The 22,692-nt window shown below is 38.2% G+C and overlaps 1 protein-coding gene across 1 annotated transcript in view; it reads left to right on the plus strand.

Moving 5' to 3' along the window:
- The first annotated feature begins 249 nt into the window (after window positions 1–249).
- The window catches only part of st6galnac5a (ST6 (alpha-N-acetyl-neuraminyl-2,3-beta-galactosyl-1,3)-N-acetylgalactosaminide alpha-2,6-sialyltransferase 5a), a 28,443-nt gene continuing 6,000 nt past the window's right edge, over window positions 250–22,692 (plus strand). Inside the window, 3 exon segments of the mRNA XM_043256339.1 lie at window positions 250–422; window positions 1,043–1,231; window positions 20,239–20,651. Coding sequence (XP_043112274.1) covers window positions 408–422; window positions 1,043–1,231; window positions 20,239–20,651 — 617 coding nt within the window. The 5' untranslated portion in view covers window positions 250–407.

The following is a 22,692-nucleotide window of genomic DNA, read 5'->3' on the forward strand; positions in this document are numbered from 1 at the left end:
TAGCAAGCAAGAAAACACCATAAATATAGTATTGGAGATTGTACCGTTTCGGCTCTTGCCATTGTGTGCGCGCGCGCGCATATTACTGCACGAACATCTTAAAACAGATGTTTATTGTATTTCCACGTCCCCGCAACGACTGTAAGTGTGCAATTTGTCCTGAACGCCGAATTAGAGTTCACGCTCAAAGCCAGTGCTCTTTAGGACCACGCGCTGTCACGTTCTCCCTCCGCTCGCCGCTCTCAAGAATGGGTTCAGTCCGCGCGCACGGCACACACACTGCCATCTCTCAGCGCGAGCGGAGCGCGGCAATTTAATGACGACATAATCTGATGAAGTAGCAGCAATCGGGGAAAAAAGTGGATCTTCATGCGCACATCCCCGGGAATATTCCAGCTGGCTTCAGGATGAAGACACCGATGGTAATAGCAGTGGAAACTGTTTGAATGTCTCGCATCTCTCCTGTGCAGCATTGTTGTTGAAGTACTGCGGCTCTCTGTTGCTTTCACATGCTGAATGAAAGAAGATTAAAGACAATAAAAAAAAAACTAATCCCCTTTTCCTGAATAATGACTTGTCGGATTTTTAATTTTTTTGTGTGTGTGTGTGCGCGCGGGGAATTTTTGCTTTGAGAGAGAAAAAAAACGTGGCTTTGCGAATTTCTTTTAAAAACGTGTTTTTTAAACATTTAATGCGAATATTGTGTCATTTAAAAAAAAATGCGATTTTCTTGTTTTGGAACGTCGCTATAAAACGGAACGTCACTTTGTTGCGCCTTTTTTTTATTTTTGTTCTAATAACCGCCGTGCAGCTTAATTATCGTACTTAGTTTCACGATGCTAAACCGATCTGATGCATTAGTTTTAGCCGTCGCGATTTAATGACCCGCAAGTTCTTATCATCCCAGTCCTGAACTAATTAATATTTGAGCACGGAAATGTGATTTGTATCCTGTAATTGACTGCGCCGAGGGCATGGGTTGGTGATGATTTATGACCTTGCGCTCCGTGTGGGTTTGAACTTTTGCCCTCTTGTTTTCCAGCGCCATGGAGTAGCCGTGTTTCTCGCGATCACCATGTGCACCAGTCTGTTGTTCGTGTACAGCGTCGGCTACAATAATACTACAGCGTCCGGCTCGTCTAAGGGCGCGTCAGGTGAAAAAGTGGAGCCCACCAGTGCGCCCCGCGCGCTTCCAGCACTGCAGGGATACAGCAGCATCATTGAGCACAAGGTAAACGCGCCCACTTCATGTATTCAAGTGAAGTTAATTGTCCGTAACCAATGGAGTGATGCACGTTTCTCTGTCCTCCTGGAAAATCCGGCTGCGTATTGAAAGAAAATAGCAAGTTTCTCACTACCCCAAGGTGCTTGTTAAATGGTTTAAGCTGCATGAGCTAAAACTTATTTAAAAAACAGAAACAACAGCAAAACAAAACAGCTGCAATTACAGTAATATATTCTCAATTTTACTGTGAAATTAGCGCGGGATATAGGGCATTTTGCACATATTTTTACAATTGGTTCCATTATTACATGGAGAAAGAGTGATTATGATTGACCCTTAAACTTGATCATAACTTGCAATCTGCACTTTATGTACTGTTGCAATTTTGTGCCTAACAGTCCTAATATAACAAGGGAAATGGGTTGAACAGATATTAACACTCAGCATACAAAAGCCACGAATGGTGACATAATTTCAGATTTTAAAAATGACATAATATTAATCTGTTTATGTTCAGGAGATTACAGAGCAGAAGACACAGCTAATCACTTCGCCACGTCGCAGTCGTCTCCTGATCTTGTTCACAGCTACAACTAAATTGTAAAATGTCGGCAGTAATGAGAAAATGCTTTAAATATTTAGACGTTGGACAGAATGTTTCTATCAGCTTTAAAACGCTGAATAGATTTTAGAGAAATCCTTCACCTCTGCACCACCGTCTAATTTATTTTTATTTTTATTCAATAATTATTTAAGCTTGAGTTCTACAGCAACGCTCTTTTCAGGCTCGTATTAGTTTTCGTGGAAACTAGTTTCGTTGTCTAGGCCAAAAAGCGCAATAGAAAGCACTTCAATGTATTTTTGAACAATGGAGGTCTTGTGTTGAAAAATTGAACCGTGGCATTTAAAATGTGTAACCACTGACTACAGGCGGACGCGTTTCTCCTAGCCGATTTTCAAACTTGGATCCAGTTCAGTCAATGCCGCCCGAGCCGTTCTGACAGAATTAAAGCTTATTCAGTTGCTGACACGGCTAATCAATAATCCAGATTAGTTTGGAAAATGATAAAATCGTTGCTGGGGGTTTTTTTAATCTCGTCTTTTGGTTAGCCGGAGCGGTTCTAGTCGAGAAAATTCGCTTCACTCGTTGTAATCGAGGGAGTTGCATGAGCTTGAGCCCGAGCAGGGTTGAAGAGAAGAGTCAGATTGCAGGCACTCACACAGTTCCTTGCGAAACCTTTCTCCGTTGCCCATTAATCACTATTTACCCCTGGCTCAGGCAGACGGACCGTTCGATACTCACCTGCCTTTAGCAATATCAGCTTCAACTGGAGCGAAATCCCTCACTGCCCTCTTCTATCTGTTATTGATAAACCCAAAGCAATTTTTCTGCAATGAGATTTGACACCACTTCTCTTGATGCCGACGCTGGTGACTGCCATTGTCGTTCACACGAGGGCTGATAGAAAATGTACTGTTATGGTAGGCGCCGTGCACTTTAAGTCACGGAAGAGCTGTTGACAAAGCCAAACGACTCTGTGATCGATAGGTGAGTTGCTTTGATGGCTCTCTGTGGGTTGGTCTTCGGGTGCTCAGGGGGTTTTTTGATGGCTGGAATTGACATTTCTTGAGTTATTTCATTTCGTAATGCAGTCGTCTTAATGTGTTGATTAAAACTCGTTTGTTTTAACTGACATGTAAACAAAGTAGGCAAGAACCTAATGGGCTGTGAATTTCCGCATTGTTATATTTTATCTAATCACCGGCAAACCCACTAAACTTTGACCTTGATAATACATTAAGCATGTTGCTATTTTGGGCTGTTGGAAAGAGAATTGTTGCTGCCTTTATGAACTGATTCTCAATAAAAAAAAAAACCCAATGCAGACATCAGGTGTTTGATCATTTTTAATGAAAAATCTGTTCCTCACACACACACACACACACACATATATATATATATATATATATATATATATATATATATATATTAGGGCTGTCAAAAATGTATTAAACGCAATGACTCGCATCCAAAGATTTAGTTTACATAATATATGTATGAGTACTGTGTATATTTCTATATTTATGTATATAAATACTCATAATCAGACACATACAGTACATGCATATACACTTATATTCTTATATTTTAGGTTAAATACAAATATATACATGCATGTGTTTGTATTATTGCTATTAATCACAATTAATCGACTAACATTCTAATATCACACACCGTGGTTTGGATGAATGTCGTTGCAGCTTTTGTTTCTGACTGTATGACTCAAGCGAAGAGGATCACAATTCAGTGCATGTCTTTTCAAGTACTATTTAAGTGTCTGAGCCTCGATAGATGTCTGGGAGGTCTGTTTCTCTGAGCTCTGAATTTGGGTTTCTGCATCAGATCATTGGATGGCGGTGTGAAAGCAATGTTTGAATTTTTTTTTTACAGAGCAGTAAGGTCAAAGATGACAGTAAGGCATATGAATTGCTCAAAAACAGTCGGTGGTATAACTGACGGCAGAGTACACATGAATTTTTGCTGCTTTAAGTCTTTAAATGGGCAGGGGTTTAATCTTTAAAGTAGATGCCAAGTGCTGCTTATTGTTTTGTTTGCCATCGGATTATGTGGGTGGATTAAAAAGTCCATCATTACATCCATGATGTCTGGCTGACAGTATAGAAAGAATGCGTATTATACTGCCCCAAATTCAGACTTGCCAGTTCAAAGGAAACAATTCTCAAGAGCATGTTAGAGAACGTACAGCTTGCTAATGTGGTTTGAAGATACTGGAAGGGCTCAGTTCGGAAGAACCGCACACGAACGCAAATAGAATTATGAAATGCTATTTAAAATGCTTTTAAACCCAGCAGGATTCTTTGAAATGCTAAGAGATGTGGGCTAGCGCATACTACTGTTTTTCACGGAACTTAAAGAGATAAGAACTCTGCTGTCATCTTCTCACCTTCATTTCATTTCCTTCAGCCTCCCATGTTTTTCTTCAGTGGAACACCAAAGGAGATGTTCACGCTGCTCTGTTACATACAATGAAAGTAAACGATGACCGCGACTGTAAAAAAAGGGCAAAAAAGTTATCTAGTTAAGCAGTGCACTGTATTTGAAGTCATAAATAAAAATAAGAAGAAGAATACAATCTTTCACACTATCTTATCTTTGCCGCATTCATCAAATATAATGTACAAATTGAACTAAATATATGACTTTTTGTCATTTTGAAGCTCGACAGCCCTTGGTTAACAAGAACCGTCATACAGTGAAAAAGATTTCATTTTGTACTCTACAGAAAAAAAGGGTTTGGAATGACAGGAGGGTGAGTTAATAATGACAGAATTTTTCTGTGAACTATTCCTTTAAGAATGTAAGAAAACGATTTTATAGTCCATAGCTCTTACAATTTCTCATTACACAGCACATTAGTTGCACACAGGTTTGGATCCATATGCACTTTGAGGATTGGGTAATTGAGACAACTGACTAGATCTTATGATCTGAGACAGGCGACGCAGAGATATATCAGTACTGTAGCATTCATGTGGACATCACAGGATTTCTTTTTATCTTTAGTATGCGATTGTGTGTGACTGTGTATGCGATGCATATGAGGAAAAGCTTCTATTCACTTGCACTACTTTTGCAGCCCCAACAAAAGTCCCAGCAGTAGGCTGCTTTTTATGACAGTCCAGACCAATCTCACTGCAATTCATGCATATTTGACGAGGTGGCTACAAATTCATGCAATTTTTTTTAACGTATTTTACGAATTGCCAATTAGTATGATACCATTCATAACAATCAGCCACCTTGTAAAATACGTACAGGTTGGTCGTGAAGAAATCTGACTTCTAGCACAATTATCGCGATTAATATTGTTTCAGTCGCAATAATTGTGTTGTGAAAACCTTATATTGCGACAGGCGACAACTCTAACGGTCACTATTGTAATTCTCAACGCAAGTGTTTTTTTCTAGCTGTAGTCAAGTTGTGTTGACACCGTACAGTCAAATATTAGATGTCCAAGGATCATTTAATTTTGTCGGTCACAGTTTGAATAGGTTTTTATCCCTGCCTCTACAATTAACAGTTTCCGAAAGGTGGATGGTGATAGGATTGGTCCCCCTGCTCTCCGCTGAGCTCTCCGCATTTCATTTGCTGGATGACTGCTCCTTTGAATCCTCCCAGTGTGGGACGAGATGAGTGTCAGTTCTTCTCTCGACTGTGGAGAGGGAAGAGAAGCTGAGCGAGAGAGAGAGAGAGAGAGACTGAGAGATCCCAGTGGTCTTCCCTCAGCTCAGCAAGCCGGGCTGATGTCTCCAGTGATGGCGGATTTGCACGCTCTCAGCTCTGGGCTGAAAACATCCTCTCCGCTCGCTCTGAAAACACACAACCTGTGGACATAACCAGTAGGGGAGCTTTGAATGCTCACTGATACACCTCAGGAACACAATTTTAGAGGGTATTGAGAAGGCAGGGTTATGAAAGTCATTCCCCTACAGTCACTATCCGCCTGTTCAGATGTTGCTATACGCCTCATACTTCATTTCCATTAGGTGCTAAAATTCAGTTTTTCAGCTTGTTTTTCAGAGCAGATTTGACTTTTTATTATGCCCTGGTGTCTGCTTAGTACACGAATTAATGTTAGAAGTATTTGCATATCAACACTTTTTTAGTGCTTCTTGCTATTACATATGGATATGGATGACCCGCTAACTCTAAGAGTTAAATGGGTTACATTCATTTTTCATTTTTTTACTTCTCCCGGAGCTATACGTATAATGTTTGTAAAGTGTCGACCCTCCCTCTGACCTGAACAATTAAACAAGTGGCTTTTGTGTGTGCGTCTGTGTCTTAAAGAAACACCCCTTTAAAATGAAAGAAAGCTGAGATGAGAACATATTTTCAAGAGAACCTTCGGATAGCTCATAAAAATGGTAAATGCATTCTCTTTGAAAAGGATACATTTTAGGGATACACAATTTCTAGGTACCATATCTATCTGTTTTTCTGGACTTTTTGGGTTTTCTATATTTTTTTTTATTTTCATATATATCAGACAGTGGCTGATATTTTCAATTCTTTCTGTTTCAATATTACTTAACATTATTTTAACTTGAACTTATTTTAAATTTATTATGTAATAAAGCGTTTCTTTTTTAATCAGTATCGGTTTATTTTTAAAGTACTGTTTACTGTTGGATGATATTGCCAGTATTTTTGCATTTTGTTACATGAGTCATATATCACTCATTTATTTTTTTTATTTTAATACCACCCATTTAAATTATATCATCCATAACATGATATTAATTATCGGCAGCATCGGCTAGAATTCTTTATATTTAATATTTGAACTATTTTTATTTTCAGACAAGAAAACTTTCATAAAAAACAGCAGAAAAATACTCAAAGCTCCTGTGGATTCGCTTTAACAAGTGAGAACTACTTCCAGACAAACCGTCTCTTCTAAAAAAAATAGCATCTTCCACGTTTGTCGGATTGTTTTGTCTGTGCATCCTAAACCACGTTCATTGTGGACCGATGTTACTTTGATTTTGTTCTATTGGACGCACGGGATTAAACCAAACTATTTTTGGGATATTCCGAGTTTTGGATGGGCAAGCACCACTCAGGTTTTCCTGAGAGTATCTTCTGAATTATTTAATCATTTCAGCTGAGGCCATACCAAGTAGTCCTTCATGATTATGCTGGATTGGTCTCCGCTGAACGCTCATCTCCACCATAGAGACGCCACAGGTTCTTTTATGTCGAACGTAAGCGCTCTTGGTAACACCTGGTGGGAAGCACTACAAACAGTGCATGTTTAGACTAGAATTTCTTCATGAAAGTAATATCATGGATGGGCCATTTGGGTATTCTAGGTCAGGATACTGCTTCTGGATGTTTCAGTACAAAACGGGAAACAGGGGGATGTTGGAAGCACTTGTCTGTACAGAATGATAATTTTATGGTTTTCATGTTTAACCTCTTATTTTCTCTGATCCGTCAGCTCGAGGGGATGATGTTTGCCGGTTTAGTCTCAAAAGGCATTTTGCAAACCATAAACGGCTACTCTATGCGCTAAGGTGTACATACATAACAGATGGATTGATCTTCCTCTGGCTATTCTCCTGGTGAGAAATGTAGAAGGGAAAGCAGCAGATGAATTGGATATTAATGATTTTTTTGCCCCATAGTGCTCTCGAAGCCCAGGGCATTATGCAGCTATTTAGCGGTGATTGATGACTTTGTCGTTCAGCCTCAGAAAAGAGCGATCAAGCTGTTATTTGTGTTTTCGATGTAATCTGGCTTTGATAAGTTTGTATGCCGATAACATTTCCCGGGAGAGTCGCAACATATTGCGTGAACCACATGGAGCAATTTATTATTGCTTCACCAAGTCAAATCATTCCTATGAAGTCGCTCCAAATGAGCTTTTCTTAGTAAAAAAAAAAAACATAGTTTTAAAACACCCACATTTGTCTTTACAAATATATGATTCTAACTCTCAAAAATGAAGCTTTAAAAAATGTTGTTTTGCAGTGATGCCATAAAAGAACCCCAAAGAACACTTTAGTAAATAGTTCTAAAACAAGTGCAAATAACATTTTAATGATCTATAGAACAGTTTTCCATTATAAAGAACCCTTTGTGTAATTAAAAGTGTATGTTAATGAAGCTAACAAATGCCAATGTGGAGCCTTTTTTGAAGAGTTTAAGATCTAAACCTGTAATATTAATATATTCCTGAGAACTCAAAGCAGTGTAGGTTTAATCAAATCATCAATATATCCTTTATATCCTATATATTTCCCCACCGGTTCACAGCCGACACTCTCCGCCAACTTATACTAAAGTGGTATCCCAGAAGAATTCGTCCGTTTTACCCACATTTCAACACTGACTAATGGCACGGCTTCACGAGTATGATGGATGCGGTTGACAGCTTTCATCAGCTCCTGACATGACAGATTGAAATATTGCACAATAGTTTAGTCCCAAACACACTTGACAGCCCATTGTGTGAGACTTCCTAAGCTCTATAGTACAGATAGAGTATTATCATTCATTTTTATGCATATGCAGATCCCCGATGGGAGTCCATAGTAATTCAGGATCAGCCTTGTTGCTGAGGGATAAGCAAGAATGTGGGAGATGAATGGAGAACGTTTGTGACAGCATCTCCTTGATCTGGGCGCTTTAATGACTTCCTCTGATATCTGCCAGCTATTATAGATATAAATGCACTTTCTTTAGAGCTTTTATGGAGGTCAGGGGTTAAAAGAGAGGTCTAAGTGGTGAATTGCATACAATAATGAACCCTATAAAGGGACAATGGGCTTTGCTACCAAGTCTAATCATATTGCATTAATCACTTTTAAATTGAACAGAGTCTTCAGGGTTAATTGCGTTAAATGTGCTTTATTCTCCTGGTGAACTTAAAACTGCCAGCTGTGGCTGACAACATTGATAACAATTAATACAGGTGGAATTATTACAGAACATATTAAAGTTCTTTAAAACTGGCCTGTTATAAAGAATGCATAATGAATAAACATTAAAAATACAAGGAAATAACTATTAGAAACATAAAATGTAACAAAAGACCATAATGCGCATAACTGCTAATAAAAATTTAATAATTAAAATATATGTCATTTTAGTATCACTGATATACAGTTATAGTATTTGTTAATATTTTATTAATATTTTTATATATTATATATTTATTTATTTTTATTTTTTTTAGTTCTAGTTATTTAAATTCATTAAGGTTCATATTTTATTTTATTTCAGTTAACACTTATTTCAAAGTAAATAAATGTTCACATATTTATGGATTTGATTATTTTTAATAATCATGGATTGTATTATTCATACACATGCAATAATAGGGATGTAAACGGTATTTAAAATGACTTTATTTATACAAAAAAACCTGTGGATAATTTTAGTTAGTATGTGTTGTCTTGGTAAACATTTTCTCCAGAATTCTAAAAAATGATAATTAAGTGAAAATAATTCATTATGCACCGGTATAATTTATGATATATAACAATTTGACAGGACACTACGTGCAACACGTTTTAAAAAACAAAAAATGTAAAATTATTTATAAATAGATATTTTACAAAGCATAATTTATTATACTCCTGTAATGGTGTCTTGTGATGGCAGAGATACGCGTAAGTCGTGATCATCGATAAACAGCTGTATTGTCTGTGGTTATGTTTGCATGCAGAGTGTGATAAAAGCATATTGGGTTCGACTTGTGCGACACGAGTGTGCAAACCGGTGAAACAAATGCTATCCGCTCAACAGCCCATGGAGAAATGAGGCATGAATCAGGGCATTATCAACACAAGGTTAGAGTCTTAGTAGCTCAGCAGAAGCCCAGGATCATTATCATTATCTGATAAAGAGCAGTGAAGTTAATGACTGTCAGAGCGTGTGTGTATTCGTGTGTTTTATACGGTGATGATAGGATATCTCTAATGAATACTGTCTGTCATTATGAGTATCGCCATGAGCCCTCAGAGCTGAGTGTGTTATTCTTGCGCACAGTTTTACTGATTTCGTCCGAAAAACACAAACACACACAGCATGTATATGGAATGACAAACAAACACGGCAGCATTTGGGTTCTCATCCTGTGAAGCATTTCATCTGGAGTTGTTTACTTGCTTTATGTTGGTGAACTTTTCCAATCTTTCTTTCAAGTTTCTGATCGACTTGACCGGCAAGATTTTAAACAACAACTCTAAAAATAACGTTAAAGTTCCAATATATACGATTAAGCAAATATACCTTTTTTTCAACATGATTAATTTTCCAAACACCCTGAATTATTAACATGAACATATAAATGCTCATGATTTCATGTATTGAAGCTACCGAAAGACACCAGACTTGCACTGTGTATGTGTAAAAACTATATTTAGCAACGTAATTAATTAAGAAGAATATTAAACCTGACGCTCGTCGTTCTGTGCAGTACATGGTCTAACGCTCTTTATTGATTTAAATCCCTTTTTACATTAGATGGGATGCCAGCAGAAGCAGGACCAACTGTTGTTTTACGTAGAAAGTTGGCAGAAACGTAATTGCGTAATGAAGGTGCATCATGCAGCAGAGTGATCATTTTAGCCTTAGTTATTAAGGTCAAAATACATACAGAGAAGCATTTAAAATAGATTTCTCAGAGGACCCTGAAGCTAGATGGGTAGTTTGTGCGAGGGAGAAAAAAATGCATTAAAAACACAAATTTACCCGACCTCCTCAAGGAAAATAAGTCCCGTCTAAATAGGCTTTAATGCTGTTCGGGATTTTGTAATACAGTAAATGCATTGACCTACATTAGAAGATACATTCTTTTCTATGTTGTACAATACCTGCCATCCCACAAAGCCAGACTCTTGTTCATCAGCAAATTATTGAAAAAACCCATTTTAAAAGAGAGAAGCGATGTTCAGCAGAAGTAAACTATTTGTGGTGTTTTTCCGTTGAGTATACAGTATGTGCCGGTTTTATTCTGCAGAACACATGACATTTTTAAGAATTTTTCTATTACTTGGATATATCTGATATACGGAGCTTCAAAATAATGGCCACTCTCTAACAGCATTACCTAGCTTGGAAGAGCCAGGGTAAATTTTTTAAAAACTCACACTGTGTTCATCTATAAAAAGAAAGTCATATACACCTCGGATGGCTTCGGGGTGAGTAAAATATGGGGTAATTTTCATTTTTGGATGAACTATTCCTATATTGATATGTGTGGAAAAAATCACACGCTCTCTGCTGCGAAATAATTACGACATGCTTTTTTGGGGGTTGTTAAATAATGGCCGCAACTACCATTAATTTGTCAAGCGTTAGTGAAGTTCATCGCGGGATTCATTTGAATACTCTCCCATAAATTTAGCATCTGAAGGGAAACTCCTACAACTGCATATTCAATAAGGTCGGGCTCAAAAATAACTCTATCTACACCTTTTCAATGCTAATTTTAGTTACTGCACGTCTTTGGGAAGATAGAATTAGAAGCATTAACTCATTTATTTCATGTTTTAGCCTTCAAAAATATGCCATCCTTTTTAAACACAATTTTAACATTTCAAAATATGTGCAATTTAGTATTGTATTCTACTTTATATTATTATTTACTTGTTTTTGACATTACTATTCTGGGTCAATCAGACTTTAAATATTATGTTATATTAAAATGTCATCATCTACCTCAGAAAATGCTCTTTCAAGCAGTCCCATAACTGATGCTTGAATCTTTTCCTTTTTTCCCCTCCAGAACAGCCCCCTTCAGAGCACTTGTTTTTGCAATCCTAACCCCTCCTCACACTTTTACTATGATTGCCCCTTCTAGAGTACGTCTCCCCTCTCTATACCCCCTCCATCGCTCTCCTTGAGAGGAGCTTTTTATCATTGCGGCCCATCTCTGGTTTATAAGCCAGGGGATGGATGCTAATTCCTCCCTGGGGGCTTGTTTTAAAGAATCGTGGATGTCTGCGGCCGGACCTAATCTGTGCTTGCAAACAACACGAAATGTTTGCAGTGAAGCACCTTTTGTATTCAGGGCAAAGCAATCATCCCAACAGGGAGCGTCTTCATCTCATCTCAATTCTGACAGTGTCTCCTGGTTCTTTTTTTAAGTCGTTTTACTGCTCTTTCTCTCTCTCTTGCAACCTCTTTCTTTCCTTTTTTTATTCAGTCATTTCACCTAAGATGAACAGACATATTAGAGACACATTCTCTGAGTGTCTTTCTCCCGCTGAGGAGGCGATGAGTCCTCAGTATGAAGTCAGAGTAGCCTCTGCAGCTCACAGAATGTTGGAGTTGGAGGATGAAGATGTATCTGTAGGCTTTACCCTTCACAAACACGCAGATGAGACGGGATGGAAACAGCCCTACCAAACCTGTTTCTCTTGCAATGCTTTTGTGTACTTCTAAATACAGACAGACATGATTGAAACACTGAAGTAGATGAACAGCTAATTTAGACTAATTTGAACCAACAAATGATTTCATGAGTTTTTTATTTATATATGTACACGTTTTACACATACACTTTTGTCCATTTGTTCAGGCAAACTGTATGAAGAAACCAACTGAAAGATGTGTTCTTTTCTACTATTTTGCAGTACAGACTTTAAGCTTAATTTCCACTTTTTTTGCTGAAGCACTGTAAAATAAATATAAAAAATGCTAGTAAATGAGAAGCATGCAAAAGGAATACAAATATATATATATATATATATATACTCACCTAACACTTTATTAGGTACACCTGTCCAGCTGCTTGTTAACGCAAATTTCTAATCACTCAAATGGCAGCAAAGAGAAAATACCCTGTGAGTGGCAGTTCTGTGGGATGCAAATGCCTTGTTGATGCCAGAGGTCAGAGGAGAATGGCCAGACTGATTTGAGCTGATAGAAAGGCAGCAGTAACTCAAATAACCACTCGTTACAACCAGGGTATGCAGAAGAGCATCTCTGAACAAGTCGAACCTTGAGGCGGATGGGCTTCAGCAGCAGAAGACCACACCAGCTGCCACTCCTGTCAGCTAAGAACAGGAAACTTAGGCACAATTTGCACAGGCTCACCAAAATTGGACAATAGAAGATTGGAATAACGTTGCCTGGTCTGATGAGTCTCGATTTCTGCTGCGACATTCGGATGGTAGGGTCAGAATTTGGTGTCAACAACATGAAAGCATGGATCCATCCTGCCTTGTATCAACGGTTCAAGCTGGTGGTGTAATGCTGTGGGGGATATTTTCTTGGCACACTTTGGCCCCAATAGGACCAATTGAGCATCGTGTCAATGCCACAGCCTACCTCAGTATTGTTGCTGACCACGTCCATCCCTTTTTGACCACAGTGTGCCCATCTTTTGATGGCTACTTCAAGCGCCATGTCATAAAGCACAAATCATCTTAGACTGGTTTCTTGAACATGACAGTGAGTTCACTGTACTCAGATGGTCTCTACAGTCACCAGATCTCAATCCAATAGAGCACCTTTGGAATGTGGTGGAACGGGAGATTCTCATCATGGATGTGCAGCCGAGAAATTTGCAGCAACTGCGTGATGCTATCATGTTGATATGGACCACAATCTCTGAGGAATGTTTCCAGTACCTTGTTGAATCTATGCGACGAATGATTAAGGCACTTCTGAAGGCAAAAGGGGATCCAACCCGGTACTAGTAAGGTGCACCTAATAAAGTGGTCGGTGAGTGTAAATATATACATTATTGCTAAAAATGTACTTGATTCATTGACACAGTGGTAAATTTTTAATCATTTAATCATTGTTATACCAGTCTATTAATAATTTATAAGCTGTGAGAGATGCTGCGTTTTGGGAAAAATTTAAATGTGGTTGAAAAAACGTCTTGAACAGAGCTGAGAGTACAGTCTCATACTGTCAATAATATTAGCCTAAATATTTAATAAATTAAATGTCAGGAGTAGAGGATAATATTTTATGAAGTTCAGACAGAGGTTCTCCATTTTCCAGTTCTGCAATATCTGCACAATATTGTGCCTGGGTGCAGGTACCGTATGGGTTTTCTCATAACCCTCAAGACTTACATACATCTGTCTACATTCCTGACCAACTGTAAAACATAAAAAAAAATAAATTTAAAATAATTACCAGGGCATGTTATTAATTATTGTTATCGATATTAAGGACACATTTACCATACTGCATGACACTGCAAACTAATACATTTTCATATATGTATCATCATCTCCATATGTACTGATTTTCTGATACTGAAAAATACTGAAAATACTTTTAAATTGCTTGATAGCCCATCCGGTATGGCATTGCTCTTGCAATATAAAGGGCTCAGGTACAGATGCTGTAGAATATGAATCATGATAAAAGTGCTTTAATCATACATTTGCTTTTAACAAATTTAGTTTAGTGCAGGCGCTAAATGCAATAGAGCTTCGCCCCACCAGACATTTCATTTCAAATTTGCCACAATCAATACATAACCTAATAAAACGTTGATAGATCAACTCTCATCTATTTAAGATAAAACAAGCTTTTAGCATCAATCTCTGGACATTTCACTTCGGAAGTGTCACAAAACTTACAACAAGCAATGTATTAACATTTTGCAGAAATGTCGCCACAGGCATGTTTTTCCAGTGAGCCTGGGTTGGCAAAAACACAGTGCAGATTGAGGCATAATGCCCTCTGACAATAGCAGCATTCAGTAGACAATAATAATATCCAGTTCTTCAAAAACAAAAACAACTTTATCAGAAAGTCTCACAGCCAGAACCGTCATTTAGAGATTAATGTTCTGTGCTGTTCCATTATGATTCTGTGCGATGATGACTTGATTTGTTTCCTTCGAACTTCCTTCGAAACATCACAGACAAGAACATCACTAGCTGCTTCTGTACATTTCATTTTCAGGAGAGAGATGTGTTCCTTCACCTACAGCTGTTCGTTTTGAAACATAATAAAACCTTTTTATTTGGCCTCTTTGTTGGAAGCTCCTAATAACTGGGATAAACTTCTTTTTTTAGTAGATTATGCGGCAAAAAACTAATGCTTTTGTCTAATTAAGAGCATGCAGGAACATGTAGCTTGGACCATCAGCAGGGTGATGATGGGACGCCGATGGGATTTGGCTAATTGCCGCCTGCTTCGTTATGGCTGGTGCGCCCCATCGCGTCTCCTTTGTTAGCTTCGTATATCATGCGCACCGCAGGCCGTTCAGGTCAGCAGAGCGATTTACAGAGAGTCAGCGATCTCGGCAGGGCCTTTAATCGACGATGCCCCAGAGCTACTTCCTCCCACAATGCAAATGCACTTTTATTTCCTCTCTCTTCACTGATTTGAAAGAGATATCTAGTTTTTTTCAATTCGAGATTTGCCTGCAGCATGTACACTGAGACTAATTACTCCCTCCCTCGCTGTGTCTTTTTGCCTTCATTCTTAATTCTGTTCCGCGAGTTCCTTGGAGGGAAGACTAAGCATCACGGATTCTCAATTCAGAACGGCATCTAAACAAAGGAAGCTCGCCGAGAAAAAAAAAAAAAAAAAAAAAAAGCCTGGGGCAGACCGTATTAGATCTTCTATTGTTGGGGTGTTAAAATAAACATGAAATTAAAATTTACCCTACGTACTTAATCAGTATTTTTCTGGTTTAACGATGCACAATTCATCAAACTCGATCACGTTCTGGTACATCCATTCCCGATGGATAATCAGGCCTCCATTGTTGTCTTGCAGGCAGTGCACTGACATATGGTGCAGCTGTGCTTCAGGCGACCCGAGTTTGAGTTCTGACTCCAGGTCCTTTCCTGACCCTGTTCCACTTTCTGTGTCTTTTGTGCCTACCAGTGCACTGTCCTATCAAGTAAAGCCAAAAAGTAATGAAACTGAATTGTGAAGCGAATACATTTAATTTCAATTCCATATCGGCTGGCTTACTTTTGCGGTCACTGAACTCATTTACAGTTAATCTTTAAAAGTGCAAATAAATTCAACACGGGCTCTCTGGAGAAATGCGCCTCTGTCTTCTACACAGTGCACTTTAGTTTACAGCTAAAATAAACACTAGTAAGAGCGAAAGACCAACTTTTATTCAGTTTCACACAACCGATACATAAATACTTATTTTTGTGCAGTTTCTTGCACAATATTATATTATAACCTTAAAACACTTTTAACATAGTACTTTGTAAAGTAACACATTTTGACATTTACATCAAATAATCAGCTCCATGTGGCTTTTCTGTTGTTGCAAACTTGCTCTGTAGCTCACCTAATACAGTTTGCACTACAAAGTCTAAAACATGAACCATGATTAAAAAAGATCAAGTGTTTGTGTAATCAAGCTAAAATGGCAATGTCGTTGTTTTTTTAGCTCATGTGAGCTTTAGTTAACTGTTTATTAACACTTAATCTTTTAATCACTCTCAAGACATTTCATTTCTGAACTGCCACAATATGTACAACATAACACGTTGAGAGACGTTGAGAGATTCACTTTCATTTGTTTTGGAGAAAAACGAAAATGCTTTCAGCACCACTCACTCACACCACAGGAATGTTTTTCCAATAAAATCTTTTAAAACCTTTAGTAAATCTTAAAAATTCTATTCGATTCTATATTTTACTGATACTTTGTTTTCAATTATTATTTTTTAATAATTAATAATATCTGTAATTTATTGATTATTGGCCATGAAATAAAAAACCCTAACTTGCTAGACTTTTCATATTGAATTAGTCAAATTGAATTCATTCTGCCTTCTGCTTCACACTGTTTGAACATGGACATTCAGTATCACAAACCATATGTTTTTTTGAAGAGTACTCCATCAGACCCCATGTGCAGAACTCTTGCATAATTTAATTATTACATAATTCATCCTTCACTAAACACATGACTGACTGTCCTGTAAAAATGCTCTAATAATGGCGAAATGTATAATAAACATTTCTCTCACGATACCAGACAGCAATGAATGTTTTTGTCAAAGCATAATTTGCCCCCAGCGCTTCTAGAGATGCAGTGGCACTGAAAAAAGGAAAAGAAAAAAAAAAACCTTGTAGCTGTTTTTGACACTTCAAGGTGCATTAATGTTGTCAACACAATAATAATGCTAAATTTGGTATCATTTTCAGTTCATTTAATATGTTGTTTCGAACCTTTGAGTATAGCACTCAGTAAATTCATCTTAGCTGACCTTTTTATAGAATTACACAAAATGCTTCAATTCTCAAGTCATCGTGCCAGGGTAGCGTTCATGTGTCATTTTGTAAGATTACTCTTGTCATCTGCTTCTCAGAAGGCCGTCAATCTGATTGTGCCGTTTCCCAGTGACATTTCCTCAAGCTTGATGGACAGAGTCTGGCTCTCTCTGCAATATGTAATTCACAGTGTGAAGTAAAAGCTCAAGCACTGTAGAAAACACTCAGGACGCTGAGGCGTTTTGTTCACACAGTACACAAATCTGATTTAGTTTTCAAATCAATCTTTAGGATTGACTGTCTGCACTTTGTCATTTTGCGAGTGATGAAAACTGATCTGTTTGTTCAGTCATTGTAATCAATATCCGGCGTATTTACAATGGTTACTTCAGTAATGATAAAAGCGGCAGCACCATGCCAAGAGCCTTTCTCATAAAAATCTGAGTAGCTGTCATTGTGGAAAGAGAGGATGGAAAATCATGAGCCGCATGAGACAATGGATGACAGAGATGTATCCTGCATTTATGTGCATGCTCTGTCCAAAACTGCTGACTCGTTCATTTGTTTACTGTGTACTACATAGTAATTGTGACACAAGCCTACGTCCACTTTTGCATCGCTCTGTTATTGACAAAGTAAAAACGGCAAAAAAAGCCTCTAGCCTGTTTTCATCCAGTTGTTTCCAAGCTAGTCATAGAGGTTCATCGTAGAAGTTTATGCGCTAAAGTTATGCAAAATAAAGATTTTTTGAGAATTTTTTTAGCAATAAATCAGTATCTGTAAGCATTTGCTGTGCTACACCACAAACAAGGACCATACTAAATAGAAGTCACCTGGAAGTAGTCCAGGCCTTCATCTGGCCAGCATCGGTGACTAACGTCAAGTCATTGTTGCTGTATGGAGCTGAAACCTGAAGGACAACCAAGATGACCATCGGGAACCTTCATCAATAGCTGTCATAGAAAGTTTCTCCAGATTCCTGCCACTTCCTAAGAACCTTGAGAAAGGACACATTATCGAGAGAAATGCGTCCTTTCCCAAGAAAAGGTAAGAAATTGGCATGAGAAGACAGGACGGGCTCCCTTTTAAACTGCCAACCAACATAAGGGGGCAGGCATTGAAGTGGTCACCCAATAAACACCTGGAAACATGATCTTGAGGCTAAAGATGGGTTACACCTGGAACCAGTTGCAGAATGGCCAAAAACAGAAGACTCTGGAGATCTGCTTGTTAGTGGACCATGTATACTGTTGTGGTTCCGATAAAGTTTATCCCAACCTTTAAATTTTAGTTGAAAATGCCCCAAAATATCATTAACTGTCCCATGGCAGATTTAAATGCCCACATGTTAAGAGTTGTTGGACAATGACTCTAAGGAATTGCTATTGTGTTCATTTAACCCTCACTAATGCAACATCTGGATATAAGAGATCTCAAGGGTCTCCCGTGCAGCTATCGACTATATCGGGACGTTTATCAGCAGTTAAACAAAGGATTTTGGGGCGACACAGGAAGCTCATGTTGCCCACAAGGATTTCAGCTGCTCCCGGCCTCATTAAACATTATGTCAGTGGAGCAGCACCTGTGTCTTCTTTGACCTGCGGCTGAGTTTCATTACCTAGAGAGCATTGGACGCCAAGAGGAGACGCATGCAAATGCCACAGCACTGCCTGCAGAATACATGGCGCCATTTGTTATTATTATTTCCCTCACAGCAGATGCCTTCATCCAGGACAAATTACGCAACGCTGGCAGCACTCTTTGCATATTATTGATTTAAAGAGCGTGACAGAGGATGGGGAAGAGAAATTTCACCGTAAATGCAACACTTCCTTGAGAAGTGAAGATGGGCCTTTATTCCTGAAACACTTTATCCCCCGAGGATGGGGCTGAAGGGACTGTGCCCTTATCACTGTAAGAATACCAATGGTGCTTTTATGTCGGCTTGGAATAATTCATGGAAAGCTGTAGAGAATGGAAAGCCACGCAGTGGAATAGTATGCGGTTTGAATGTGGAGATGTAGGAGAAGCTGGACAGATTTTAAAACTATTCAAGGTTAACAGGCCTGAATTACTAACCGCTTCAATTATGTCTGACCAACAAGATGTTGTGGATCAAAAAAACCTCAGGCAAAATTAAAGTGCATATGTCAACAGTATCTTTGAAACTAGGACATTTTCCTCTCAATAGATTTTTTAAGATGTAAAGAGCCTCCATTGATTCTCAGGTGCATTCTGCCAGATCTATAACCTAGAGTACCAAAAGAGGATCTGAAGACAAAAAATTATACAGTTGTTTAGTCTTCTTTGATTAAAGACATACCTCTCAACCTTTGGCTAAGACGTTACAGGAGTCGTCTTCTGTCAATGCAACTTCCCAAACAGGCAAATACACACACACATCATTAATGGTTTATCTTCTCCATCTGCAAATAATCAGAATGCGTTTTTTTATCACCCGGCCTGCGGATTATCCAGAGCGCATGCTGATATAACCCCCATGAATGTAGCAAACATAAAATACGCACAGCGGGATTTTTTTTATAGCATAATTAACAAACATTTGGGAAAATAGTCAAAAATAGTGTGATAGAAAATATTGATAAAGAATCCCGGGAAAAACTGGAGGGTTGCCTGGAATGCCCAAAGAATTCTTTTTTTTATATAAATGTGTTGTATATTAAATGGATAGCTCAAAAAGCAATGTCATCATCATACTTATCCTCATGTTGTTCCAAACCTGACTTTCACTTTTGGGAGAACATGTTAGTTATGCCAATGTGCACTACTGAAAAGTGATGGTTTTCAGTAAATGTTACAAAGCAACAATAAAACTGAAGTTAAATATTCTGTGAAAAAAATAACAAAACTTTATATTAACATTAGGTTGAATATGTTAAATTTTATATGACTGGTTTTTATAAATAAAAATTAAAGGCCTAAATAAAACGTCAGTGTATAAAGGCATTTAAAAAACATAATCAGTGATGGCCGGATGTAATTTTAATTTAAACTTTATATAACAAAGGATTTGAAATCTTCACCCCCAGGGCCATAAAAGTGAAGTTAAAGAAATACTAACAAGGCATTAAGATTTATATGCTTGCCTTGAACTGGTACTCCAGTGTTTACATTTGCTTAGCCACGTATACATTATTTAAATGACCGCTGCATCTAATCTAGACTCTCTATGAAATATTGACTATGGTTTTATGCTCGCATAGAGCTAATCTGCCTGCTCTCTTCCCCACAGCCTCTAAAGATGCACTGCGGGAGCTGCGCGCTGGTCACCAGCTCGGGTCATCTAACCGGTGGGGGTCGCGGAAAAGAGATCGATCAGGCGGAGTGCGTCATTCGAATGAATGACGCGCCCACGGCCCGTGGCTACGGGGTGGACGTGGGTCACCGCACGAGCCTGAGGGTCATCGCTCATTCCAGCATGCAGAGAGTTCTGCGCAGCCGCCACGAACTCCTCAACTCCAGTCAGGACACGGTCTTCATCTTCTGGGGACCCAGCAGTTATATGAGAAGGGATGGGAAAGGCCTGGTTTATAACAACCTGCGGCTTATGAACCAAGTGCTGCCTAAACTCAAGGTCTATATCATCTCCTGGCAGAAAATGCTCCAGTTTGATGACCTATTCAAGAGAGAGACCGGCAAAGACAGGTAACGGGCCCTTTTTTATGTTTTACAGAGCCAATTTAAAATTGCATTATTTGATAAGAGGCCAATTTTGGTATCTGTAATGATACGGTTCAGGAAATAAGCTTAAATATGTGATGATACACTACTTTGATGTTTTATTGTACAAAGGCACAATATTTTCAAACCCATTTCGGAACTAAAATGGGTCTGCAAAACTTGATTAATCGAAGGCGTGCATTTACATGATTGAGATAGCAGACGTTTTCGTCAGAGTGCCAATATTATCCATGTGACATGGCCTAATTTTTCGTGACCTATTTTTATTCTAAAAAGGTGTTATAAAGGAAAGATGATGCGTGTCCTAGAATAGAGTCTGCAGAGGCCATTCTTATTCCACATTTACTGCTCTCTGAGAAGACCAGCCTCTTTTTCCCTTTCAACTTTGGGATCACATGGGAAATCAGTTTGTGTGGGATTCTAGATTTGAACATTAAGCCAAGATCTCCACTTAATCAAAGCAAGCGTGTGTGCACAGCGTAGTGTGTTTGCAGCAAATGGGGGGTTTAATATATTCATTTTCGTCCACGGAACATGAATTTATCATTCAGTTTTAAAAAATAATGCTTCTTTATGGACATGGATGGTTCCATGAAGAATCTTTAACGTACATGGAACCATTCCATTGCACAAAATTTTATTTAATGTTCTTCACACAAAGAAAAAAAACTGGTTGCTGAAAGGTTCTTCGGGGAACCAAAAATGTTTTTTCTATGGCTGTGAAACCCCTTTATTTTTCAAAGCGAATGCTGTAAATTTACGGGTCCTGGTTATATTCTGATAGTTCAAACGAACACTAATCTAGTTATGGTGATGTGTCATCCTGAAGATCTCATTAGTGAATGTCTTTTCATGTGGGTTTTATCGCAAAAACACTATTTTTACAGAGTGCTCCTTAAAACTCTTTGGAGGCTCATTAGTAAGAAATGCAAATATTACCACTGATGAACTGGCTTAGAATGATACATGAGTGTTTTGTAGCTGCTGTCCCTTATTACCACAGCAGTCTTATTGCAGCCGTCAAAGTGTGTCTTTCTTTCATCTTGTATCATTTTCGTTGGTGGTATTCCCAAAAGTGGCAAATGAAAAAGCAGAGAAGACAAAAGATTGCTGTGAGAATCATACCAACCATGCACAACAAAAATCTATCTCTGTTAGATGTCAGAATTGGACTGGAGAAGGATGGCTGCCTTTGCTTTATTGGTTTGATCAGCGTTTTCCCATGTTTGTTTGCATACATGCAGAATTTCAAAGAACTGGTCTTAGAAGCTACAGAAATTGAAAACGCTACCGCCTATAAATGCATTCGTCACAAACAATCATATACCAATAATTGCTACTTTAATTAGATTTTGGTTTGAAAATGTAGGTTGCACATTACCAAATCGTACTATGGCTGAGGCTGAGCTCAGTATAATTTAGGTCAAGCAAAACTTAGTGTGCTTATTAAATAGAATAGTTTACTTTAACATTTTGTGGAAGACAATTTAGCATAACCGCAGTGACATCATGTACTGTAACAGCGTTTCTCAGGTCTTACTTGCAAAGTATAACCTTGACCAACATCATGTTATGACTTCAAAACAATATTGATATGCTGGAATATTTGAAAACCGATGCTTTTGAACGTTACACATATCCAGCTTCATGCCTGTGGATTTTCACAGACAGTAGATTTGGTACAGAGATTAGTGATGGTTCGTTCTTGAACAATTTGCTCATTTTGAATAAATCTTTAATGTGGCTCAGGAAGAACGAGTGATCTCGGGGAGTGATTCTTTTCACTCACGCATAGGCAATATCCTATAGGTTCTGTACTGGAATCATATTTCCAGCACTAGCTTTTAGCACCGAATAGTCCATGGATATTTTAATTATGAACAGCCGCAATAAATACCTATATCAGCGTAATAAAAAGGTGCCAGGGTTCACGCAATGAACTTGTTTTTTAGCGCTATTCAGTGAACATTTCTTTTTGAAACTGTGATAAAACATGTATTAAGGC

Source organism: Puntigrus tetrazona, chromosome 2 (assembly GCF_018831695.1).
Source record: "Puntigrus tetrazona isolate hp1 chromosome 2, ASM1883169v1, whole genome shotgun sequence".
Classification (NCBI taxonomy): Eukaryota; Metazoa; Chordata; class Actinopteri; order Cypriniformes; family Cyprinidae; genus Puntigrus; species Puntigrus tetrazona.